At 42.3% G+C, this 23,066-nt stretch overlaps 1 protein-coding gene across 2 annotated transcripts in view; it reads right to left on the reverse strand.

Moving 5' to 3' along the window:
* The window catches only part of LOC137099289 (myosin-9-like), a 34,258-nt gene extending 13,389 nt beyond the window's left edge, over positions 1 to 20,869 (reverse strand). The window contains exons 1-9 of one of the 2 annotated variants that reach the window (XM_067475931.1): positions 20,625 to 20,869; positions 5,640 to 5,971; positions 3,938 to 4,094; positions 2,493 to 2,520; positions 2,300 to 2,393; positions 1,596 to 1,616; positions 397 to 489; positions 248 to 311; positions 23 to 121 (exon numbers count right to left, since the gene is read on the reverse strand). In XM_067475931.1, the coding sequence (XP_067332032.1) occupies positions 23 to 121; positions 248 to 311; positions 397 to 489; positions 1,596 to 1,616; positions 2,300 to 2,393; positions 2,493 to 2,520; positions 3,938 to 4,094; positions 5,640 to 5,966 (883 nt within the window). In that variant the 5' untranslated portion in view covers positions 5,967 to 5,971; positions 20,625 to 20,869. The remainder of the gene's footprint in view (positions 1 to 22; positions 122 to 247; positions 312 to 396; positions 490 to 1,595; positions 1,617 to 2,299; positions 2,394 to 2,492; positions 2,521 to 3,937; positions 4,095 to 5,639; positions 5,972 to 20,624) is intronic. The other variant, XM_067475932.1, reaches the window with a different exon arrangement.
* Positions 20,870 to 23,066: the final 2,197 nt, after the last annotated feature.

Here is a 23,066-nt window from a genome sequence, read left to right on the forward strand (position 1 = left end):
TGGTGTGAAATGTGCTGCTTACTGCGCAGTTTGTCGCCAGCGCCTGTGAGCATGTAGTAGAAGATATGAAAGGTCCTCTCATCTTTGGCCTGGCGGATGGCGCGGGATTTCTCCAGCAGGTCTAGTGGTCAGTGTGTTAAGAACAAGTTTTGGGATACGATGACAAACATCTCTCACTTTGTGTGAGCTCCTACAGAGCCTGAAACAAGGCAGTAAAAACCAAACACTGCAAATTCCTCAAGGATACAAGTTTCAATATTGGCACCGACGATGTAACCGTTGACGTCAAAGTTGATCCTGATAAACTTTCCCTAAAAGAAAAAGCAGTGTTAACAGCAAAGTCTCTGAGGTCCATTTGGAAATCGGGCAGTTTATTAAACATGTGAACTGTCTTACAAATCGGGAGGAGTTGTCATTTTTGACTGTCTTGGCATTTCCGAACGCTTCGAGGATGGGGTTCGCCTGCAGCAGCTGCTTTTCCAGCTCCCCCTGGGCAAAATGAGGAGAAGCAAAGAAAAGCAAATCACAACCTTCAGTACCACCTTTAAGGATGAATGTCAGCCATGGGGTCTGAAATTTAATCTTATCACTATCTTTCATATCATTCATCATCATTAAATGACAGTTAATGTTAACAGATTTTTATTTCTTCCCAATATAATTCATTTCATTTAATTCAATTCATTCATATTCTACTAAACAGTTAATGTTCTTGTGTGTTAAAGTGATCAGCTTCCAACTAATGTGCTGACACAGGGGTTTGAGATGTACTTACGTCTGAGGAGAACATGAAACAGCAAAACATAAAGCAATAAAACACACAGCAGCAACAGACACCGAATCACACGACGTCCCAGCATTTCACCCCCAACACATATCAGGTTAGTTCCCCAAATCTGCAAACAGATCCACACCCTGTGACCCGTCACCTGTTCCCCAGAGTAGAATAAACCAGCAAACCCCAAAACAAAAACGTCCTTCCAGCTTCTGTATAACATCTTACTTCTTTCACGCTGAGCTGGATTTCTGCCCATATTCTATAAATACCACATGTAGTACATTTGCTCAATTATTATACTCAAGTACAACTTTGCACCCTCCCCGAGCTTATTCATAAGCAAAAACCTTTAACTAATATCTTTGGTTGTACAAAAAGGACAAAAAGAAAATTATACATGGGCTATTAGTGAGTTGGCTCATGTGAGACTTTAACATGAGCACACACACGTTGCCCAAGCAAATTTTATGCAAAAAGAAAAAGAGCACAGTTAAATTTGGACTTGCACAAACACGTGAAAAATTCAACCAGGCAAACGTATAAATTTATCCAACAATAGAAAACTGCATTTCTTCAGCAGAGACTCCTCCTCTCTCCTATCCGACAATTGTCTGGCTGAATTTTTCACAGGAGCACGAATGGCTGCCACTGATCTGCAAAGAAACTTCCCCTCTAACTTCCTATTGGCTGGCAAGACATGTCACCTCTGCCCCTCAACACAAAGTGACTCCCACAACAGTGAGCGGCAGCAAGAGGAATGAGAGGGAGGGTGAAGGTAGTAAAAAGAAGCAGGTGGGGAGGAAGAGAGTTAACTCACATGTGACAGGACCGAGCTGTTCTGTTGATGGGAAGAAACACAACAAACTCAAAAAAAATGGAGATGAGAGATGTGGTTTGTTTCAGCAGCATCGAGCACAAGGCTGGCAGCTCAGATAAGAGCAGTGCAGGTTTTACAGCAGGTCTGACGTAAAGCACGACTGCTACATGGCTTATTTCTGACAGTCTCTGCTTTGTATCACACGTCAGATTTTCACTGCTGTGTTTCTGTTTAATTTGCCACCTCTTTTTCTTTGATGTGCTTTTATTTATTTTTTTTTATGTTTTTCTGCTTTAGCAGAGAAGAACTATCACACAATCCCAGGTTAACGTCACTAAAATGTTAAAGAACCACACAATCCTCACTGGCTTTAGTTGCAGCCATCACAGACAAACTGACTTTAGATTTCTATTAAGATTTCAATTGTTAACATTGTAGAGATATTTCACAGGCTGTAACTTGTTTTGTTGTATATTGAACTGAATACTTTATGTGATGCAACAGATGTGCACAGTCAAATGCATATTCACAATAAAAAGAACAGTTTATCACGTGTGCAGAGAACAATGGGAAAAATGTTCCTGAAAAATATAAATACTACAAAATGCAGTCAAGTTTCCTTTAAGGCATGAATGGAGGATGAAGAAGAGTAATGAGGAGGAAGGTTTAAAGGATGTTCTGTGTGCAGGACATGCAGGACTGACCTGATCTTTCTTGGTTTTGTGAGAAGACGCCACGTGAGCCAAATACTGAATGACCTTCTTGGTGTTCTCCGTTTTTCCAGCACCAGATTCTCCTCTGTATAGAAAATAAGATGTAAGGGAAAAAAATTGAGTGAAAATAATTACACAAAAACATAAGACACTAGATGTTGTGTGATGGGTGTGTGAAACTCACGTGCAAAGAATGGACTGGTCTTCACGATCTGCAAAATAAATGTGCAGACGTTAATTATGCAGACCAAGCAAAACTGTGTATCACCGTCATCATAGTGCAAACTGTTTGTGTCCGTACAAGAAAAAGTACAACAGACCACAGACAGGAAGTCAATATCCGGCTTCCTGTGATGAGGTGCTTACCGGGTTTCGAACTAACTGACTAATTAGTCATTACCTACTATGATTTGGTTTGAATACTTTGCTGAAGCCAAACATGGAGCAAAAGAGCATGAAAAGGGGGAGGGGGAGGGGCAGTATGGGGAGTGTACGTGACAACTCACCCCCAACTCATTCATAACAGGATACTTTCCTCATAAAGAAGTATAACGTTAAAATCCGTATGGGGCTGCGTCAGTATCAAGAACAAACAAAATGGGGCATTTTTTCCATCAGCTACACAGGTAAACATGCCTCATTTTTCAGCTCCAGCTTATGTGTGCGGGGTCATCTGAGGCCACGGGGTTTAAGTATAAACATCTTTTTCAATGATTGGTCCCCAGTATCTACACAATCCTCTCCTGCTGATGCAAACAAACAGCTGCTCTCAGTTTGCAGCTCTGTGTGGTGCCACACAGAACAGTAGCTGCATTGACAAAGGAATCTTAAAGGGGAACACAGTTTACAAGCTTTGGGCCTCTAGAAATGTCTGAATCAAGCATCATGTAGCAGATGTGATAAATGTGTTTTATTAAATCTTACTACGGAAATCCACAGCTGTAAAATGTGTGCAAAGTTAATAGGGTTTGGGGTTATAAACTATAGATAAATATATATGGATAGAATCTAATAACTGGCTCCAATTTTTGTTGGTAAAATATTTGGATTCTTCTGCAGCTGAAAACAAATCTCACTAAATCTCTTATTCCCATTCTCTGCTTAGCTAAAATCTGTTGTACTTTACAGAATCAGCAAAGCAGAAAAAAAAAAAAAGACTAATAATGTGAAAACTCAACAACACCAAACACGGACCAGCTCAAACATGACTGAAACAACTGCAACGTATGACGCCTGCCCCGGGTGCCAGGCCTCAGCCTACTGCAGACATTACAACATATTCTGGAACCAGTTCAGCTTCAGGTAATGTTTGGAGCGTTGCGCAACACATTATCAAATTTACTGAAGGGATCTTCACTGAGTGATTAGATAAGATGAAGATTATTTTCCCGCCAATGTGCTCAGCACAATGCTGATGGTTTAGTTGGACACTTTATTACTGGAGTTTCTATTCCTGTGGGTTTTTGGCTTGTGTGGTGAATGGTCCATACATTTGAACCCAGTCCCTGTTTGCATGGGAATTCTAGTGACGGGCAGCAGAGGGAAGATAAGGCACATGTTGGGACAAATAACCTGCATTCTTTAGTCCATCTTGCTGCCAAGAGCTTCACAGTGGGGACAGCGACTTACCCTGCATCATGCTTCTGTAAGCCGTGTCAGTGATGGCGTAGATATGAGGAGGCATTTCGTGCCTCTTCTTGCCTTTGTACATTTCAACGATCTCCTCCGAGTAGATGGGCAAGTTCTTGTAGGGGTTTATGACGACACAGAAGAGACCAGAGTATGTCTGCAGAGCACATAGAGGAAAGTTTTCAAAATGCTGTACTTGAACTAGGAAACCAAAGTGATGGTTCTATCGGGAAAGTGAGGTGTTTGGGTTAAAATCATCTGCAAATCCTCCAGAGTGGGCATGGAACTAGGAGAACTGATCAGGATAAGCATTATGATTTCATATTCTGAATGTGCATGTTCCCACAGCAGTTGCTGGTACATGAAACAGCCAGGCCTTACCCACAATTGAGCAGAAAGTTTCTCATGCACTGATTTTGTTACACAACATCGACCCCACCCAGCTGAAAGCTGCATAGCTGCAGCTACTCGGCAGGTTGGCCGAGTCCTGCCTCACATCTACATGGTTGAATTATCTTTTCTGCTTTCAGATTTTAAAGCCTCCTCCTCCATTCCTTTCAGTAATCACCACTAAATCTTCTCTTTTGTCCAACTGGACTCATTTCTCATTCTGCCGTAACTCATGTTTTTTTCCTCCATGAGCTGCATTCCTGGCCTCCCAGCAGCTCTGTGCCAGGCATCTTTCCCTCCACTGTACACTGTCTCTCTCTCTCTCTCTCTCTCTCCCCCCCGAGAGAGGCTCCAACGCCTGAAGCCTCTCAAACCACCCGCAGCCTGGTTCTCCCCTGGGGAGGGAGCAAGAGGACAACGGGGTGTGTTGATACGACCAGGTCACACCCCAGAGTCAAAGAGTGCGAATCACTCGCAGCCCAGAACATGCAGGACAAATAACATTAATTATAGGCGCAGTAATAGCAGTTACAAAACAATTTACATTCCACGTCCATCTCTGTTAAAGCTGAACTGTGACGCCCCTCCCTGCTACCCTCATGCTTTTCCCATACAGTATTGTTCCCTGCAGCTTCCTGTTTACACTGAACTTCTAACACACACACACACACACGAAAGCAACATGCACATACTATGAGCCTGCTCAGACTTTCTGTGCAGTGACAACTTGCACAGAAAAGCTCCTCTTAAACAATGGGATAATGAGATAATTAGGAGGTTGTACTGGGATGTACTGCTTTGGAGAACAGCCATGGCAGATTGTTTTTCTATACAGCAGTGGGGGTAAAGAGGAAAATGCTTTAGACCACATCAGTGGTTGTCATACACTGATAACCGTTTCATGCACAAACCTCTGAAGGAAATAAAACAAAAAGCAACATTAAGTGCAGGACAATGTGACACAGTCTTGCCACAGGCCTGATATTTTAAATTCTACGTAGTCACATGGTACGAACAGCATGTGCTTACTGTATGGTTACGAGTTCCCCACAGTTTGATTACTCATCTGTTAGCTGCAGTAATGTATAGAGCTAACATTTCTGTCCCAGTTTAATAAATGGTGAGTGTATTTACTAGGATGAATTCTTTACATTTTAATTGAAATTTAAGTTAATGCTTCGAGCCGCAATTTATTGTGATGCAGTTTTTTTTTTAATTGTTTTTTGCTCATTCAAAAACATTTGTTAAAATTACAAATCATGTGTTTGCAGATGAAAAGTTTGGAGATTTCTGTGCAGAGCTCCATACTCACATATATGAGACCAGAGTAGTATCTCTCCTTCAGGTTGTGCAGCACAGAGGCCTCATTCAGGCAGGTAAGCTCCGCCATGTCCTCCACCTTGCTGAACTTGGGTGGGTTCATCTTCTGGATGTCGTCCTTGTTCACTTTGATCTTCTTGCCAGAGTCTGCCAGCTCCACCACGCACTCGTCCCCACGCTCCTCCTTGACGGAGCCGGCCTCGAAGCCCAGGCGCTCTGAGGGCACCCATACCAGTTTCTTGGAGGCCCAGTCGGCCTGAGCCAGTGGGTTGTTGACCACATTGCGGTCCACATACAGGAACTTGTCTGCGTCTGACATGGTAGCTGTTTCAAAAAGAGAGAGACGAAAAAGGTTAATGACATAGACAACAAACCACGAAAAATCTACACGGATTCAGTTGTTCTTCATTAGCACATTCAAAAAACAAGAACTGTTATGATATTGACCTGATGTGATCAGAGTTATTGAAAATTTGGTGCAGTACACAACATTGTAATCATATAAAAGCTTCAATCTCCGCTGCTCAGTAAAACTATAATGCTGCAGATTCTCTACCACTCATGCAGAGACTTTCCATAAACAGGTCACTAGATGACTGCATATCAACACAAGTCAAGGAGTCAGGAAATTACACAAACAGCTGATTTTACGAGGACAGATGATGTGATGTCCGCCAACACAGTGAATAAGACCTGATTTAAGGCTCTGGGGAAAATGCTGAACATGTGGTATAGCATCCCAAAACACATTTACCTCAGCCAGACCAGAGCTGTGCAGAGCTGAGTGTAGTGAATAATGCTGACAGAAGCAGAAAATTAAATAATACATAGAAGCATCACTATGAACTGACTTCAGCAAAGCTCAACACAATGTCTGTTATCAATTCATTTTTAAATGTGGGAGCAAAATTGAAAGTCTTCATTTCCCAGCCAGGCTCATAGTGAATTCCGTAGCTATAAGAAAATATATAAAAAAAACTTGAAATTTATTTTGGCCATTGAGAGGCTGTAGGTAGGAAATTTGATTTTTACTGAATCTTTGCTAAAGAAAGCAAAATCCATAAATATCTTTTGAAACCTATCCCAGGGGTTCGACTTGCTCGAGTAGACGCAGTCTAAACGCACTACAGCAGGACACCAATCTAGACTCATGTCTACTAGGAAAACACCAGTGTGGTGATGTGAAACAGCTCCCGCTCACAACTCCACCTTTGCTGCCCGTCCATCCTCAAATTCAATCTCTGAGGAATGCAAAGAACAGCAATCAGTCTCCAGTCTGGGTTTGCTTTTGCTGACACTGGTGGGTGAGGGTGCCTGTTCAGTCTGGCCAGGGGTCAACTGTGGCTCAACTTTAAGAGATAACATAAACCTCAACATAAATTATGACCCTTATCTACAGAGTTGTCACAGGAAGTAATATCAGGAAACAGAAGCATTCCTGTTTCACAGCTTCAAAGCAACTGCAAATATAAAAGACAATGTTTGAATGAACATCAGACACTGCAGGAATACTCGGTCACAAGTACAAGTCCTGCATTTAAGCGTCCTATTATATAAAGGTGCGTCATAATTATGTTTTCGTAAATGTATCTCAAAATTGTACTTCAGTACAGTACTCGAGTAACTGGACTTAAAGCCGTGCAAGTTTGCTTCCACAAGTAAAAAAACGTAAACGTTTATCAGGAAAAGTACTGAAATAATAGATGACAACACTGAAATCAAAACAAGATTATTTTTTTTTAAACGCTGATAGAAAACTATAAAATGCCCTCAGTAAAGCACAGACCTTCAACAAAGTCATTATACAGTCCCTTGCAAAACTATTCATACAGCTTAAATTCTTTTACATTTTGTCACATTACAACCACAATGTACATGCATTTTATTGGGATTTTATGTTATGGACCAACACAAAGTGGTACATAATTGTGAAGTGAAAGAAAAATGATAAATAACTGAAAAATGAATAACTGAATACAAATGCACGCGGGGTGTGCATTTGTATTCAGCCCCCTTTACCAACTGTAGTTAGTGGTATCAGTGTAAAGAGTCCACATGTGTGTCATTTAATCTCAGTATGAATACAGCTGTTCTGTGAACCTCTCAGAGAACATTAGTGAACAAACAGCATCATGAAGTCCAAGGACAACGGCAGACAGGTCGGGGGTAAAGTTGTAGAGTAGTTTAAAGCAGGGTTAGGTTATAAAAAGATATAAGGTAAAGATAATTTCACCGTTGTTAACGTTGCATTTAGAGATGTCAGTCTCTAAATGCAACAACAAAAGTGCCTCACACTCAATAACTCATTTGATTGTTTTTTTTGGGGGGAATGTTCACATTTTCTACCAGTTGCTCTAAAAAGTCTACACGGCATCAAGGTGTTTTGCAAAGACTGAAGTCTTGAAGTGTTGGCTCTGTGTTGGTTTGTGACACCTTTTTGTGTTGTTCATCAGCTCAACTAGACTTTCAGCGCCATTAGCCAAATAAGGCAGCATTTCACTTTGTGAATCTGCTTCCTCTACTCCATGTTGGTCATTCACCACAAGAGCTGCTTGCCTGCAGACTCGCCCACTATGCCTGCAGACAGTGGAAATAGAGAACCACAGACACCCTTATATTTTTAGAATATATGTTTCTAGCCACCTTAAAGAGGTGATGACCTGCTGAGTGTGTTTCTACAGGTATTTTCATAATTCAGCGTATAAACATTCAAACTAAATAAGTCCTCCTCTTAGCACACCACCTGGCTTTACTCCATTTCTACTTAAATATTACAAAGTAAAACAAAAGCTACTGGATGTTGCTACAGTAGGTCATCACAAATCCACAGCTCCTTCTCCCTGCAGTCAGGTGAAAAGTAGTATCTGTATTGTATATAATCCAACAGTCCTGTAGTAAAATCGCGGTTTTATGGTTCAAATGTGTGGTTATTTTAAATGCTTTAGCCTCAAGTTTGCAGTAAGAATAATTTATTTTTCTTGGGTAATTGTTCTCTCTATGACAGAGGAAATGGAAAAGGGGAAGTGACTTGTTTCTGTCAAATTATACTGGTCATCTGCAAAGAAGTGAGAAACTGGCCCAAAGAGGAACCTTCATCTTAAACAAAGGGTGGATGTAGTAAGGGATAAATCTGTTTTGGAAAACTGACTTTTCCCCTCAGGAACTGAGGAGGGGGACCAGCACCAGAAAATAGGTCACCTTCGCTGCAAGTGACGAGGACGCTGCCAAATCATTGTTTGGATAAAATTAAGGTCAACGTGTTCTGAACTGTGCTGCAGCTACAAAAATGTTAAACAAAATTATACAGGTACACACATGCTCGGCAGCACCTGTTGTTTTATTATACCTGCGCCAGTTTAAAGAGCAAGATGTTGTTGACAGGGAGTGCTGCGGTTTAACAAATACAGAAAGTGAATGGACCGGTTTAACCAGTGTGAAGGCAAAGAAAGAGCGTGCGTGTTTCTAAACTGTCGATCTACAGCGTGCAGAGACTCTGAGGGCCGACTCGTAAAAATCACTTCACCGTCTCAATTATCATATAATCGCAGCAGGAGGGAAACACGCACACACAGAAAATCGCAGCGGTCAAGTTCATTCTTGGAAAAAACAAAAAACAAAAAGAATAATAATAATTGCCTGAAAATGATACATATGTCCATGAGGATGTGGTCCAGCGGGACGAGGTTCTGCCAGATTCTCATGCTCAGCAATATAAAACCCTGTTTCAACACAACAGCACTGAAAAACACTGATCTGACAAGCAGGCTATTTTCCCAGCTGTCGCTCCAAAACCCATAAAAGGTCCTTCAAGGAGAACAGTTTTCTATTTTTAAAGTTACCAACATTTTACAGAGGCTGCCTCCAAACACAGACGGGTCAAGACAATGTCTGATATAGTTTATTCTTCATTTCCTTTATGGCTCCCATTCTGCCTAAAAATCCCCTCAGGATTCCCCTCAGGCACATCAACATGAAACGTGATCACTAATCAAACTGACATTTTACCATAATATATTATATTTCTTCATAAATCCAGATTAGGAACCGTTTCGTCACCACGTCTTTTTCGACCGTTTTTTTGCAGTATGTTTTGCTGCTGGGACTCTCAGTGATTGACTTGCTGTTTGTTCTTGAGGACCGGTTTGACACGGCTGGTTAGTTCTTACATGTTCTGCTTCATCTGGTGAAATAAATTGGTAGTAGGGCTCAATAATAATCGTTTCCCAATCACTGTCACAGATTAACTTTAAACTTGTGAACCTGCTTTACTTCACTTAAACATGGGCATGGTGGCTCTTTAGCCAGCGCCAATTTGCCATCACCACCTCTGTTGCAGTAAAATGAGAAATCAGTTGAGTTCGTGTTAGATCAGAATAGTGCTCAGAATAAACAAATGCAGCAGTGAGACTTCAATAGAAAGTGTCGGACGAAATTTTGTTTGAATTGCGATGTGCAATTTTCATTTCTCTCTGCAAACCACTTGTTTGTGAGCGTGCAGTTTTAATGAACTGAACTTCAGGGTTTCATGTGTTCCAGCACACTGACCCTGATCTGTGAACAAAACCAGAGGGAGACCCATCCTTCTCATGACCCCCCGTCTCGTTCACTGTCAGGCTGCACTACAGCCGACATCCATCAGTCCTCACCCCAACTCCTCTAGTGTACAGACCCCATCCTGTTGCAGAACGTGGGCCATGTTAGTCCTCCTACATCTCCCAGCTGGCTCCACACTCCCTCCACTCCTAACACCCCCTCCCCTGCTGTTTATCCAGTTTGCAGGGTCACATTCCTCCCATACTCTCTCTTTATCAGGGAGACATTAAGCAAAGCATTCCACACATTACTCTATGCCTACTCCAGTATATCTTTCTCAGACCTATTTGCTGGTCTTCCTTCCTCTTTTCAGTCTCCTCCTCATCTCATCAGCAGGTCATGAGTGGTTGTAGGGGCTTCATGTCTCAGGGGCCAGACCAGCTTTAATCCAACAGACCCTTCCTGTCATTCAGCAGGCTCCATTAAGACTGCAGGTTTGAATAGCAGCCATGGCTCATGCTAATCCCTGTACTTTTTGTTGTTCTACTTTACCAACAAGCTAAAGTAGAACAAGCTCAACACAACCAAACTTTTAGTCAATAGTTTTTACTAGCAAAAGTTAAAGGTGCAGAAAGCACCAAGGACTTTCTTATCAGTTACTTACAGTATTAAGTAAAGCAAACATTAGTCACAACAGGATGGAAATCTGATTTTTAATGTTGAAATACATATCAAGGCCTGATTGTATGTTTCTGTGAGAATGAACGAAGCCTTTAGGATCAAACATCTTTAAGAACCTCCAGCAGGTCCAGAAGACACGTCATTGTTTTCTTAATTGACCCCATTACTCTACCAACAGCTGGTAAGCGATCCCAGGTGAGACCCGTGTGTGAGCTGAAAACGTTGCTGATGAGAGGGACGCCACCAAGACCCGACCCCAGATAAGTGGAGGACAACAAGAAGATGGATTAACAGGGTTGGGATACTTGTCAGAAGTATTTAGCACTAATCTTAATCAGCAGGCATAAAAAGATTCATTGTTCTATCACTGAGCTCCAGATAATTGTGAAAAGCAAACATCCCTGCAGTTTGAGCTTGATAGCTACAGCCTACAATAATAATTCATATTGCTTATTTAAATTAATGAAAAGTAGGAAGCAGCACATCCTTTGCCACAGACTCGGCGAAGGATGAAATTTAAAAAAAAAAAAAAAAAAAAAACCTGTAAAAAAAAAAAATTGCCGGTGCACTGTTGGATATTTCTCACAAGGGTAAAAAAATTAGGTGGCAAAGACCTTTTACTTCAGCACCTAGAGCTAGAAAACGTCTGGTATTTAGCTTCAAAAATCACTTACAGAATTTACTGCCCCCTGTATTTCCTGATGATCAACTTGTTATTCCAGGTGTAGTTTTGAGTGATTATTTGTAAAACGGAGTGTTGACATGTGCCACAGTCTGGCTTCACATCCTTGACACAGAAAACTCAGTGACACACTTCAGACTCTCTCTCTCTCCAGAGAGCAGTGCGAGGACTAAAAAAGACTCCAGTAGCTATTCTTGTTCGACTAGCGCTGCTCTACATTCAAAGCCGTAGGAAGAGAAGAGGGATACACAACTTCCATCTGACATTTTAAGACCTTTCCTCATGGATACAGTTACAGATACAAGAAATATGGAGGTTGACTTGACTTTGAGATAAAACAGTGTGCAGTAACTTCAGGTTCCTGCCAAGTCCTTCATAATCCTGTAAAAATCTATGTTTCCTGATTCCCTGTCACTTTGCAGCTGTGAAAACTTTCACCATCTATTCTGCTGAGACCCATCTCTGATGGGATTAGCTGGTCTAGGTATTCACAACAAAGATTACCCCTCAATTGAATACATGGCAGCGGGTAGGACACAGTCTTCTTGAAGCCAAACCTTTTATGAGACCTGACTCAAATAGCATTAAAAATGAGAACAGTTGGCAGTATCCTGTCAAAGCAGCAGCATCCTACATGAATGAGGAAGGGAAACCACAAAACAAACAACACGAGGGAAAGAACAGAGGCCGCTTTTAGGAGCCGACCTCATCGCGGAGACCAGAGCATGGTTACAAACAGAGGAAGTAAAGCAGGAGCCAGGACTCTGAGAAGGATGTGGAGGAGAGAAAAGGGAAAAGGGACGAGCTGCAGAGCGTCCTATTTAGAAAGCAGGTCACCCCTCGGTCTTTATAAAACGGAGGCCATCCATCCATCAGTCAGCCGCCCTCCCATTCCTTTCCACCTCACTGACTCTCCCCGAGTTACTGTAAAAACCAGGAGTCGAGACCACACAGTCACTGGAATTCTCCTGAGACTTAGGAGAGAAGCAATGACCGAAAGCAAAGATTGGATTTTGTTTTTACACTGCGCCATAACATTTATGGCCACAATTGTAGTTAATATTCTGAAAGGTTATTATACAGACATACAGTTGAAACCAGATGTTTACATACACCGTTTAAAAAGAAGACGCATTAGACAAAATTATAGATAGATATCCTTCCACAAGCTTCCTCTTGACAGAACTAGTGTAAGCTTTGTAGGACCATCGTGCTCGCACACACCTTTTCAGCTCTGCCCACAAATCTTCTACAGGATTATCATCAGGGCTTTGTGATGGCCACTCCAAAACATGGACATGCACAGGGACACTTCAACGTGTGGTCGGAAAGAGCGGGGCGCAAATTCTGACCCCGTGGTCGGCAGGCGGCCACTCTACCCACTGAGCCACCGCCGCCCCAATTTAAAAGTGTGTGAATTCTTATGCGATATATTAATTTGTAGAGATGTTTTCACTTTGAGTTGAGTTTACAAAAAAAAAAAATCTCTCATCAAAAAAGGCAAATTAACTCAACCATGTTCTGATAAATAAAGGTGGAAACTTGAAAAAGGGGGTGTAAATACTTTTTATACTGTGTAATCCTGTGTACTTTCGTGCATGTATTGTACTGTACTTATTATTAATCAGCTGCTGTCTGTGAGCCAGTTTTACTCCAGTCCTGCTCCAACTAAAGTGTAGCCCATGAACCAGCTGTGTCACGTCAACTGATCCACTGACAGAAGTATTATTAGAACAACAAAGTCAATAACACCACATTCACCAACAACTGCATCCCATCACGACATCCCTGAGCCAGATCCCTTTGTCCTCAGCCGTCCTCCTCTTCCTGTGTATATCGTTTTGTCACGTCTATCTGTTTGGCTTCAACAGCCTATTTTTTCCCTTTCCAGCAAATACTCTGGAGAGACAGTCGATAAAGATCAGAGTCTTGGCTTTAACACTTGCTTCCCCCTTGCTGTGCAATGATCTGCAGACTGGGAGTATTCTCTCTCATGAAAAACCAAATGTGTGCCAGACAGGCACTGGAAAGGCCCTGAGTCAGTCAAAAAATGTTTTTTATGGTCTCGCACGTCGACTCCCCTCTTTTCTCTCAGTCTACCTCCTCCTCTGGAAGGGTGGCGTAAGCAGAGGCAAAGGGAGGAAAGAGGAAATGACAAAGTCAGAAAACTATTTTGCCATTTGTGGAACTTGTTGGGTGCAGGTCTTTGAAGGAGGAGGGAAGGTGGCGTTTAGTCAAGCCCATGCCGAGCGGCTTCGAGGATTGAGAAGTAAATTAAGCCCTTGCTGGAAAGTAACCGCACTGCTCAACAGATCTACATCACTTTCCACATTACTTTTCACATTCCTGCCCCGACTAGCATCCAATTTCACTTTCAGCTGTAAGTCAACCAATGCCGTCTACCATCTACAACCCCAGAGGCCTCTGCTGGGTTCAATTACAGCCCTCACATCACCTTCATCAGTGGTTCCCATCGTGTTCAGGGTGGCGGACAACAGAAGCCAATCAAACTTTTATTAAACTGGATATTAGTTTGCATTATTGGTAAATGTGGATACAACAGAGGAGTTACAATAATGTTTAATGAAAATAACTGTTTAGCTCACTTTGATTTTAATTCGTGCCATTATCAGCTGGGCACTAGTTTTAGTTAACTATTCCAAAAAGGCACATCCCAATCAAACGTGGGCCTCATTCAAGTCCTTTATCACAGTGAATTTCTGCCGATACAGAGTCCGATCTGATATCTATATTTACCCACAGCAAACACTAATAAACCTCCAAGTCACACACTCTCCTACTTACTTTTACCACAAACTACTTGATCCAAATCCTGGAGGTTCTGGTTCAAACATTCAGTTTAACAGCTTAAATTGTTAATATGGTATGAAAGAAAGAAAAACTGGGAGGGTGCAACATCACAGGATCCTGAAGATGAATCACTCTGGTCAGATTTCCTGGAGCTACAGAAATCATCTTTGTCTGAGTACAGACACCAGTTACAGAGACACTTTAACCAAAAAGTTCCTGTTCATTAGTACAGCTGAAAACACATTTGTCATTTGAAGCAGAAAATGAAACGTCAGCTCACTAATGTTTCCTAAACTGATGTCTGACCAGGAGCAACCAACCTGCCTATACTCAGTCTGTCTTTTGGTGAAGGAGAGCAGCTGCAGTCGATTAAGATGCAATTTAACATAGCAAATGTCCATCAATTATGTATCTATGCAAGACATCTCTAATTTCAAACCTTTAGCCATTTATAGCTGCCTTGCCCTGCCTTCCAAAAGGGCCAAATATCAAGTGGACTGCTTTCCTTGTAATGTCAGTTTTAGATACTGGACATTTCAAATGACAGGCAGGACAGATGGTTATAAAGAGGGTGTGCATCTAATAAGCTCATCATTTTCGGGGTCAAAGAACAAATTCCACGTTTATCTTTTGTGTCTAACAGCTACCCGGTTACGCCATTAAATACACAACTGACTGGTTATTTGTTAAAACAAAAGCTGCACACTAACCGTTTAAACTAAACTCCAGGCTGTATTGAGACAAATGGATGGTTACATAAGCCTTTAACAGTCGCTGGAAGAATGTCGAGAGGAGTTAAAGTGCACATTTCTGTTTGTCAGCAGCAATTTGTCTTTAAAGGAATGTAGCATTGGTACATTACGTCATTTACTTAACAAAAAACATTCCGATCGCACTACAGTACTTCTGTAAACAGAACCTACAGAAACTGATCAATACACACTTCAGAACAGACAGAAGCCAAAGAAGATAAAAAGAAAATCCCAAAGACAGAGAAATAAGACATTTTTTTCAGTTTATTGTAAATATGCAAAGCTGATGTACTCAAGGGCAATGTAGCTGGACCTCCATCTAAAGGAGGACTGGAGACCACACACAAAGAGAACGAGCAGCTTTCCTACATCTTTCACACAGACCTTTGCGAAAATTACCAAACAGCTTTTGTTTATGATCAGTGTGGCCTTTTTCACTTTGTTGCATTTAAAGTTTATTTTATGGACATTTTACTCTGATGTAGCAAAGAACCTGTAACAGGTTCCATGAATGTAACGTCCTGACAATGAACGAACACCTGTGCTTCATTTCCTCCAAATCTTTTTCCAACAAGCGTGACTATCGGACAGCAGCAGGATTTAAAGTGAAAGAATGGCTTTGCACATTTCTCCAGGTGGTACGACAGCACCTGTTATCTCTACCTGTGGCACTCCCCTCATTATCTGTCACATTATCCTGTTCTAACAAAGTGTCCCTGCAGCTCAGCGAGCCACATGACAGGCTGACGGCCTGAACATCTGCTGTGCAGAGCGATCAGGACACACATGGGCAACAGCACACAGAGGACAGCGAGTATCAAAGGTCACAGTGAGAAAGTGAATTTTCGGCGTCTGCTGCTAACGCGCCGTACGATCACCGAAGTATTAACCACCTCTTCACTGAGTCACTCTACAGGTGTGCAGTTCACACACACCCAAGCACGGACAAAGTCTATTTTATGCCGTTATGCACAGAAACTAATCTGCTTTGACACAATCACCACCCACTGTTTTTAAGTCATCACGAGGAGTCAGCTTGTGTTTAAAAAAAATAAAATGTAATCACTCACTTTACCTCATGCTGCATAACCTGTGATTACACTAATGACTAATAACAACCAACTGGAATGACCTCACAAAGACGCTCTTCCACAGCCAGGTACCGACTTTCACTTAATCGTTGGAATGCATCATAGCAGCAAGGTCACAAATTAAAGTTTTATTAGAATTGATGCCCTAACAACAGAAAACGGAGCCAAAAGCAGTCATTACAAGAGGAGAGGTTAAGATCCGGCCATAGAGATCAGACATTTACACAAATCTTTTCTGTCAGGAATCCAAGTCAGGGTGCAGCCATTTCCTGGTATTGTTTAGTTGTATTGAATTCTTACAGGTGCTTTCTGTGAAGGAGAGGGGGAGGTTGAAAGAAAGAGGCAGGGGAGGAGGAAGTGAAGGAGAACACAGACAGAGGTCACAGTGAAAAGGTCTGCTGAGGAAACTTATGCGGCGGTGAGAGGAAACCCACAGCTGCAGATTTATCCTGAGCCCAGTCGCTGCAACCAGTCTGACCGAGGCAACTTAATTATGCTGTGCATGTCAACCAGAGGAGCAGAAATAGAAGAGACGATCGAGGACAAACAGCTGAATTAGAGGCAGCATTAGACAGATACGCACAATGTAAAGACATCGCACACACTAAGTACTAGTTGTGTTTCAAATCATCAGTGTGCTCTGCCATCATTAATGGAGAATCCTAACAGTCTCGGATCTGAATGAAGCTCAGCTGTCTGAAGGAAACGAAGACCTGCACGAGAAAACAGTTGGTATTACTATAAAATGCAGGAGGCAGCTTCCTTCAGACGAAATGAACCGTTCAATGCACCTGCACAACCGAATGCAACAGTCCACCTATGACGCTCAATGTTTCAGCTTCAGTATATTATGAATATCACAGTTAAAGTTGGTGGTGCATTATACTACAGTATTTTCCATCCTTCCCATTTAAAGAATTTTACACATATTCAACCGTTATCTGACACTCGTCCAAAAACAATTAATAAACTCCTCACACTGGTATTTGTAGCGCCAGAATATCAGATTTCATAGCGGATCATGGCCTGTTGTTCATCCAGCATCAGATGCTGTAAAAAGTGAGGTTTGTTTTTTGTACTTTGCTCATATTTGTCATGATGTGTTTTAATAATTCTCTGCCAACAATGGAGCTCTGTGACGCAGAATGAGGAGCAAAAATCTGTTTCAATTCTGACTGGAGAAAATTTATTGTGGGTTTTAGTGTCGTTATGGGGACACAGGCTGAAAAAGCTCAAAAAGTACAATCTGAGCTAACGTTTAAATGACTAGTTGAAGGAAATGAATCAGCAACTATTTTGATGATTCATAATAATCAATGGTCATTGGTTCCAGCTGAAACAGACAAACAAGCTACTTAAAAAGTCAGCTGCGCCTGGTATAGCACTAACATGTAATCACCACCTTTAACTATGACCTCAATAGCAACCATAACTAAATATAATTTTCTGACATTTTCACCAAAACACGCAGAGCTTTGTAAAGGCAAATGTTAATGCAGAGTTGTTGTACTTGTAATTTTTGTCAAATATTCTGCTCCAGCTCTAGTGAAATATGCAACTGTTCCCGTCGACAGTTTGTTTTGGTTGCGGCCAATAAATGGTCAGAATTATTGAGATAGTTGTAGATTGACTTCTTTCTGCAAGTCACTCCAGGTCAGGTCATTTTCAGCCTGTGCTACGACAATCTGTGTTAAAAGGATTATTGAGCCTGTAAACAGTCACACACAAAGCAGATGAAAGATTAGAAACTGCTCACATTTATTAGAAGAAACCTTGAGACAACATAACAGAGACAACTGTGGCTTCCAGTGAGCCAAACAGTGTCACAGTGCCCTCAATGCAAGGAGCCCTTCAATGAAATCTAAACATCCACAGGCATGTTCACCCAGACGCTTTCAATCTGAGAACACTGAACACCAGCTCCCAATCTGCATTCAATTTTGTCTAACCCACAGTACATAAAGATCTCTGGGAGGGAAGGAGGGAGAGGGGAGGGAGGCTGGAGTATGGACACTGCTGACACATGAATGATGGAATGTAACGGTCTCTGCAGGGGGCTCCATAACAGCACCGAAACTGGCAATGAGTGAGGACAACTGGCCCCCAGAGAAGCCATTGCACAATGATTGCACAGCCAGAACGCCATTAAACCAGATGGGTCAAATACGGTAACAGGATGTGACATCAGCCAACGTGTTCCTTTAAGGTTAGGTATTAACAGGGTTCCTGTAGCAGTGTGTGCTTGCTCTGTGAGAGTGTAGGTGTTTCACCTGCAGACACACACACACTTCAACACAAGCTCATCTGCACAATTGCTTCTATGCCTGAGTATGAAAACGGCATTAATGTGGTAAACTCACACTGTGGTTCTAACAGCTTGTTGGCAGAAAATAGTGCTGAATAGCAGGGCTCTCATTACCACAAGAGAGCGCAGAAAGGTGCCGGTGGAACTCCCTCTGAGATCACTAACACTGGGTACAATTAGAAACAGGTTTGGGTGGAGACGTGCCAGATATGAGACCACTACAATTCCCAGTCGGACTTAAAGGAATCGTTTTGCAGCTACTGAGCCAAACGACTTGCTGAACAAGCAAACCAGATGTGTCATGTAACAGAGCAAACACAAATCAGACTGACAGAGCTGAACACTTGATCCACTGTGACACAGCAGAGTTCCGTGTGATCGGTGTGGGACACTTTGCAGACCTAATGAAACTCAGATTGTAAAAGCCTCATCCGCGTCTGGCCCGTGGTTACGTGAAGGACATTGTATGTGCATTTGTATGAAGCAGAATGAATGATAGTTAAGATCTTGTGATGTCAATGACGTGCTTACGGATGGGTGAGCCGAATTTCACATGATCTGAGCACAACAGCAAAAGCTTCTGCCTTTAGAGACCTAAACACTTCTGCAAACTGTGTCCAAAAACCTAAACTTACAAAACTCAATGTGAAATTAATAAGCTTCAAGGCTCCCACATTTGGGAGTGTCTTTTGTGGCAAATCCGTGATTTATGCCACGAGACTACATACATAAAATCCTGACATTGGTACACCCTAGAAAAATCACCCAAGCCATGGAAAACTGCATTGGCTTGCTGTTAGCTAATGCTCACCACAGAGGACGGCACTGTAATCAGGAGATAAACCTGCTCATTTTCTGCAGATTCTTCTGTTATTCTCAAAACATTCTGGATAAGAGATGATACAGCCAATGCGTGTAACTTCACACAGACTCCGGAGTCTTCAGAGTCCTGAGGGACCATCCCAACATTGTCCAAACTGCATTTCCATTCTACAGCGTGCAGCCTGGAACTTCCATGTCAAGCCTTAGAACATCACGAAATGGCTTTCAGAAGGAATGGTCACTGTCATCTTTAGGCCCTTGGATGTCAGTTTACTAGGGGAGTGAACAAAAACTTAACATTCGTGAAAAAGGGGGATTTAATGGATTAGACTGATTTGGTTTTAGCTTGGCGCACACCAAAATGTATGATGTGAGAAATGTAACCTACCACTTAGTACAGTAGTGCATTCGTCAGAAAACTGGTAACTGAATGACTCTTTAAAAAGGAATCATATATTTTAAAATACTCAACACAAATTGATTTTGGTGTTAATTATGATAAATATAACAATTTATCCTCGTCAGCAACAGGGTTTTAGATGAAAGCAAGCAGATATTTGAACCCAGAGAAAGAACACGGTTAAATGAGGTGGAGCTGGTCAGCGGCGGAAACGCCCCCCCCCCCGCGTTCACCGGTGTACTACTAACGTCATACGCCAGGCACACACGCGCGCGCGCACACACACGGTCTCTCTCTCCCCGGTGCCATGGCCCTTTGATCCTTGCTTTGGTCTCATGGCCAAACTCTTCCCCGGTGTTATACCACAGTTTGCTCCCCGTTTATTTGAACCCCATCTATCTTAACCTGGACTTCACCGTGTGTCCGAACTAGCTGCTTACTTCACCCCAAACCCCAACTACTTAAGTGTGTAACGGGAGCCTGGTCTGAACGGGGGGGCACTTTTCTAACGAGAGGGAGCCATTTAACGAGGGAGCAGACTTCGACATTACACCAGCCTGTTTCTGCAGTTCATTCAAGCGAATCACTTCCTGCCTCTGTCGTTACAAGCTTTTGGCTCCAGCTGCCACCGCTCTGCCACCGTTTTTCCTCCATTCTCCTCCACATACGTTCTCACATGTCCGCGTGTTTAACCCCGGACGACAGCGAGAGTCTGAAGTGCACTAAAGTTTTGAGAAAGCCCGGGTTCGAGTCATCCCCGCTCCACCCTGCGCGGCCGCTGAAGTTGCAGCTTCCTGGATCGCTGCACTTGCTGCAGCGTCGGGCAGACTGAATGAAAAAGCGTCTAAAGTGAAGAAAAGGGGGCAGTGCAGAAATAAAGTGGAAACTGGAGCTTGTTACCTGCTTTTCGGGTGCAGGACGCTTTTCAGAGGGTGGCTAACAAAAACCGGGTGGCTCAGTCAGCGTCGCTGAGAGTCAAACTTCTTTTCCCGTCGACAGCAGATTCAGCAGAGGCAGATACTTCCAGCTAAACTACAGCTTCCTCCCTCTCTTTCTCTTCTTCTTTCTCTGCCTTTTTTTTTCTCTTTCTTTCTTCTGCCCTCCCTCTTCCACTGGCGGCTCACTGGTTCGCGTAATTTCACCACTCAGTGCGTAGACAGCCGGGAACCGGGGTGCGGTCCAGGACGGGGCGGGCGGCGCGCAAGCATCCGCCTTTCTGGCCAATCCCAGCGCCGACGCGTTGATCGACGCACTCCGGGGCCAATCGTATTTTCCTAAAGAATAGATTCTGGGCGGAGCAAAAACCGAACTTCGTAGAGCAGAGATGAGGGAGGGGGGCAGATAAAGCTGTGGTTAATGAGTGAGGTATGCGCATAGTGCATACTAAGGATTTTTATGACCATATAAGTACCAGTCATTCTCAGGATGGACTGCATCATCATCATCCAGGGTCTTCTTCACCATGTGGCAACAGGCTCTGATCTTTGAAAAAAGTACCACGTTTATTTATGTAGCGCTTCCTATTTAAAGATACAACAAAGACACTGCTCCCGATAATAGCTACGATTTATACTTTAATTACAGATTTAGTATTTTCTAGGTCTCTGATTTCCAACCTCAGTTTCAGGTTTAATTATCCTGTCTTTAGTCCATTTTTAGTCAGAACCCCCCCCCCCCCGATGACATCATCTGGAGCTCGGTAGGAGTTCAGATGAGTATCTTTTACCTGGTGGTGTTCTGGATCAAATAAAATTAGATTCAAAATTAGGACAATCAGAGCTGTGTCTCTATTCAGGTGTTGCGTTCTTCAAAAGGTGCATTTGAAGAACAATAACACCTTCACAACAAAACCGTCCTGTTTTGAACACCCCTTCATAAGCAGATGAAAAATGTGGCCCTCTTTGCAACGAAGGCTCAGATGAAGAGGATCCTTCTCAGCCTTCCTTTGCAGCAGGCTGTGTCCACAATCATCCCTGACTCACTCCTTCCCTACCTCCTATATAATGTACACTAATTACTTCACCCAATAGTAGGCAGTCAAGACACTTGGTAATTGTTGTCTCGTTGCATCATCACCAAATTTGATCATAAATTGTAATAATTCTCTCATCTCTAAAATGGGAAGCATTGCACTGTGGGGTTGTTGGCTAAAGGTAGTGTACATTACATGTGCTTTGACTGCACTATATAGTGAATAGATTTACACACCCAACATTTGGACACTATTGCAGGAAGTAGGGGATGATTACGGACACAGCCAATATGGCGGAAACAATTTGAGGAGAACACTTTTAAATGTACATATCTTGTTGCAACTTAACCAAATAGCTTATGATTAAAATGTTTTTGTAAAATGGTAATTGATGTTAGCTAAATAAGGGAATCATCTGATTTTGGTTCAGCCTTCACAGATCACATCCATCCAAAGTACTCAGAGTGTTTTTAGCTGGAAACAGACAGATTGTATTATAGGGAGGGCGGACAGAAGTGTTGTGCAATTTGTATACATGAACTCCCCAAACCAGAACCATGGAAACGAGTTGAAAATCAGCGGAATCACCCTTGATGATATACCAATGATAAACCATTTCATATGATGTCAGGGAAGGCTGGTTATTTATTTAGTCATAGGACAAGATGACAGATTATAAGATCAACAACAATTCTTGTTGCATGTGTGCACACATACTGCCGCACACATTCACCACACAAACACAAACCATCACAAATAATAACCAAGCTAAAAGTCTGATAGAGGAGTAAACTCGAAGCTGGACTGCTGCTCATTCCAGCAGCATGTCCCATTTAAATGGTATGAGGAAGTGTTAACGTTGATGAACGAGCTTTTCTAATTCTGTTAAATAGGAAGCAGCAGCGATGGCTTCATGATGGTTTCTATTGTACGGCTGCCAAATATGAGACAAATCCTGCTCACACAGGCCTGTCTGAGTTATTCAATACCACAGCTCATATTACTAATGTGTTACATCAAATACTTTCACTGCACAAAAGAAAAAGCATCGATTTTCCGTAGGACAAACTTTGTTCAGCCGTGCTAAAACTATAAACCTGGCTCAGTCCATCTCTGGAATACGAATCCAGTATTGATATGTATTACAGCAACAGTGTGACACTTTATATACATTATCCCTCAATGTGTTGCTTTTGGCTCAAAGGTCAAAGTTGAGCATCTGGCCCAAAGACACTTGAACTTCACAAGAATAAACAAATTAAAACACTCGGCAGTAATGTCACAGCTTCACCCCACTGGCACTTGAAGGTGGATGGCATGTTTTAAACATGGTTTTAAACCTGATTTCATTTTAAAACCCCATTTTCTCT

Source organism: Channa argus, chromosome 15, assembly GCF_033026475.1.
Source record: "Channa argus isolate prfri chromosome 15, Channa argus male v1.0, whole genome shotgun sequence".
Classification (NCBI taxonomy): domain Eukaryota; kingdom Metazoa; phylum Chordata; class Actinopteri; order Anabantiformes; family Channidae; genus Channa; species Channa argus.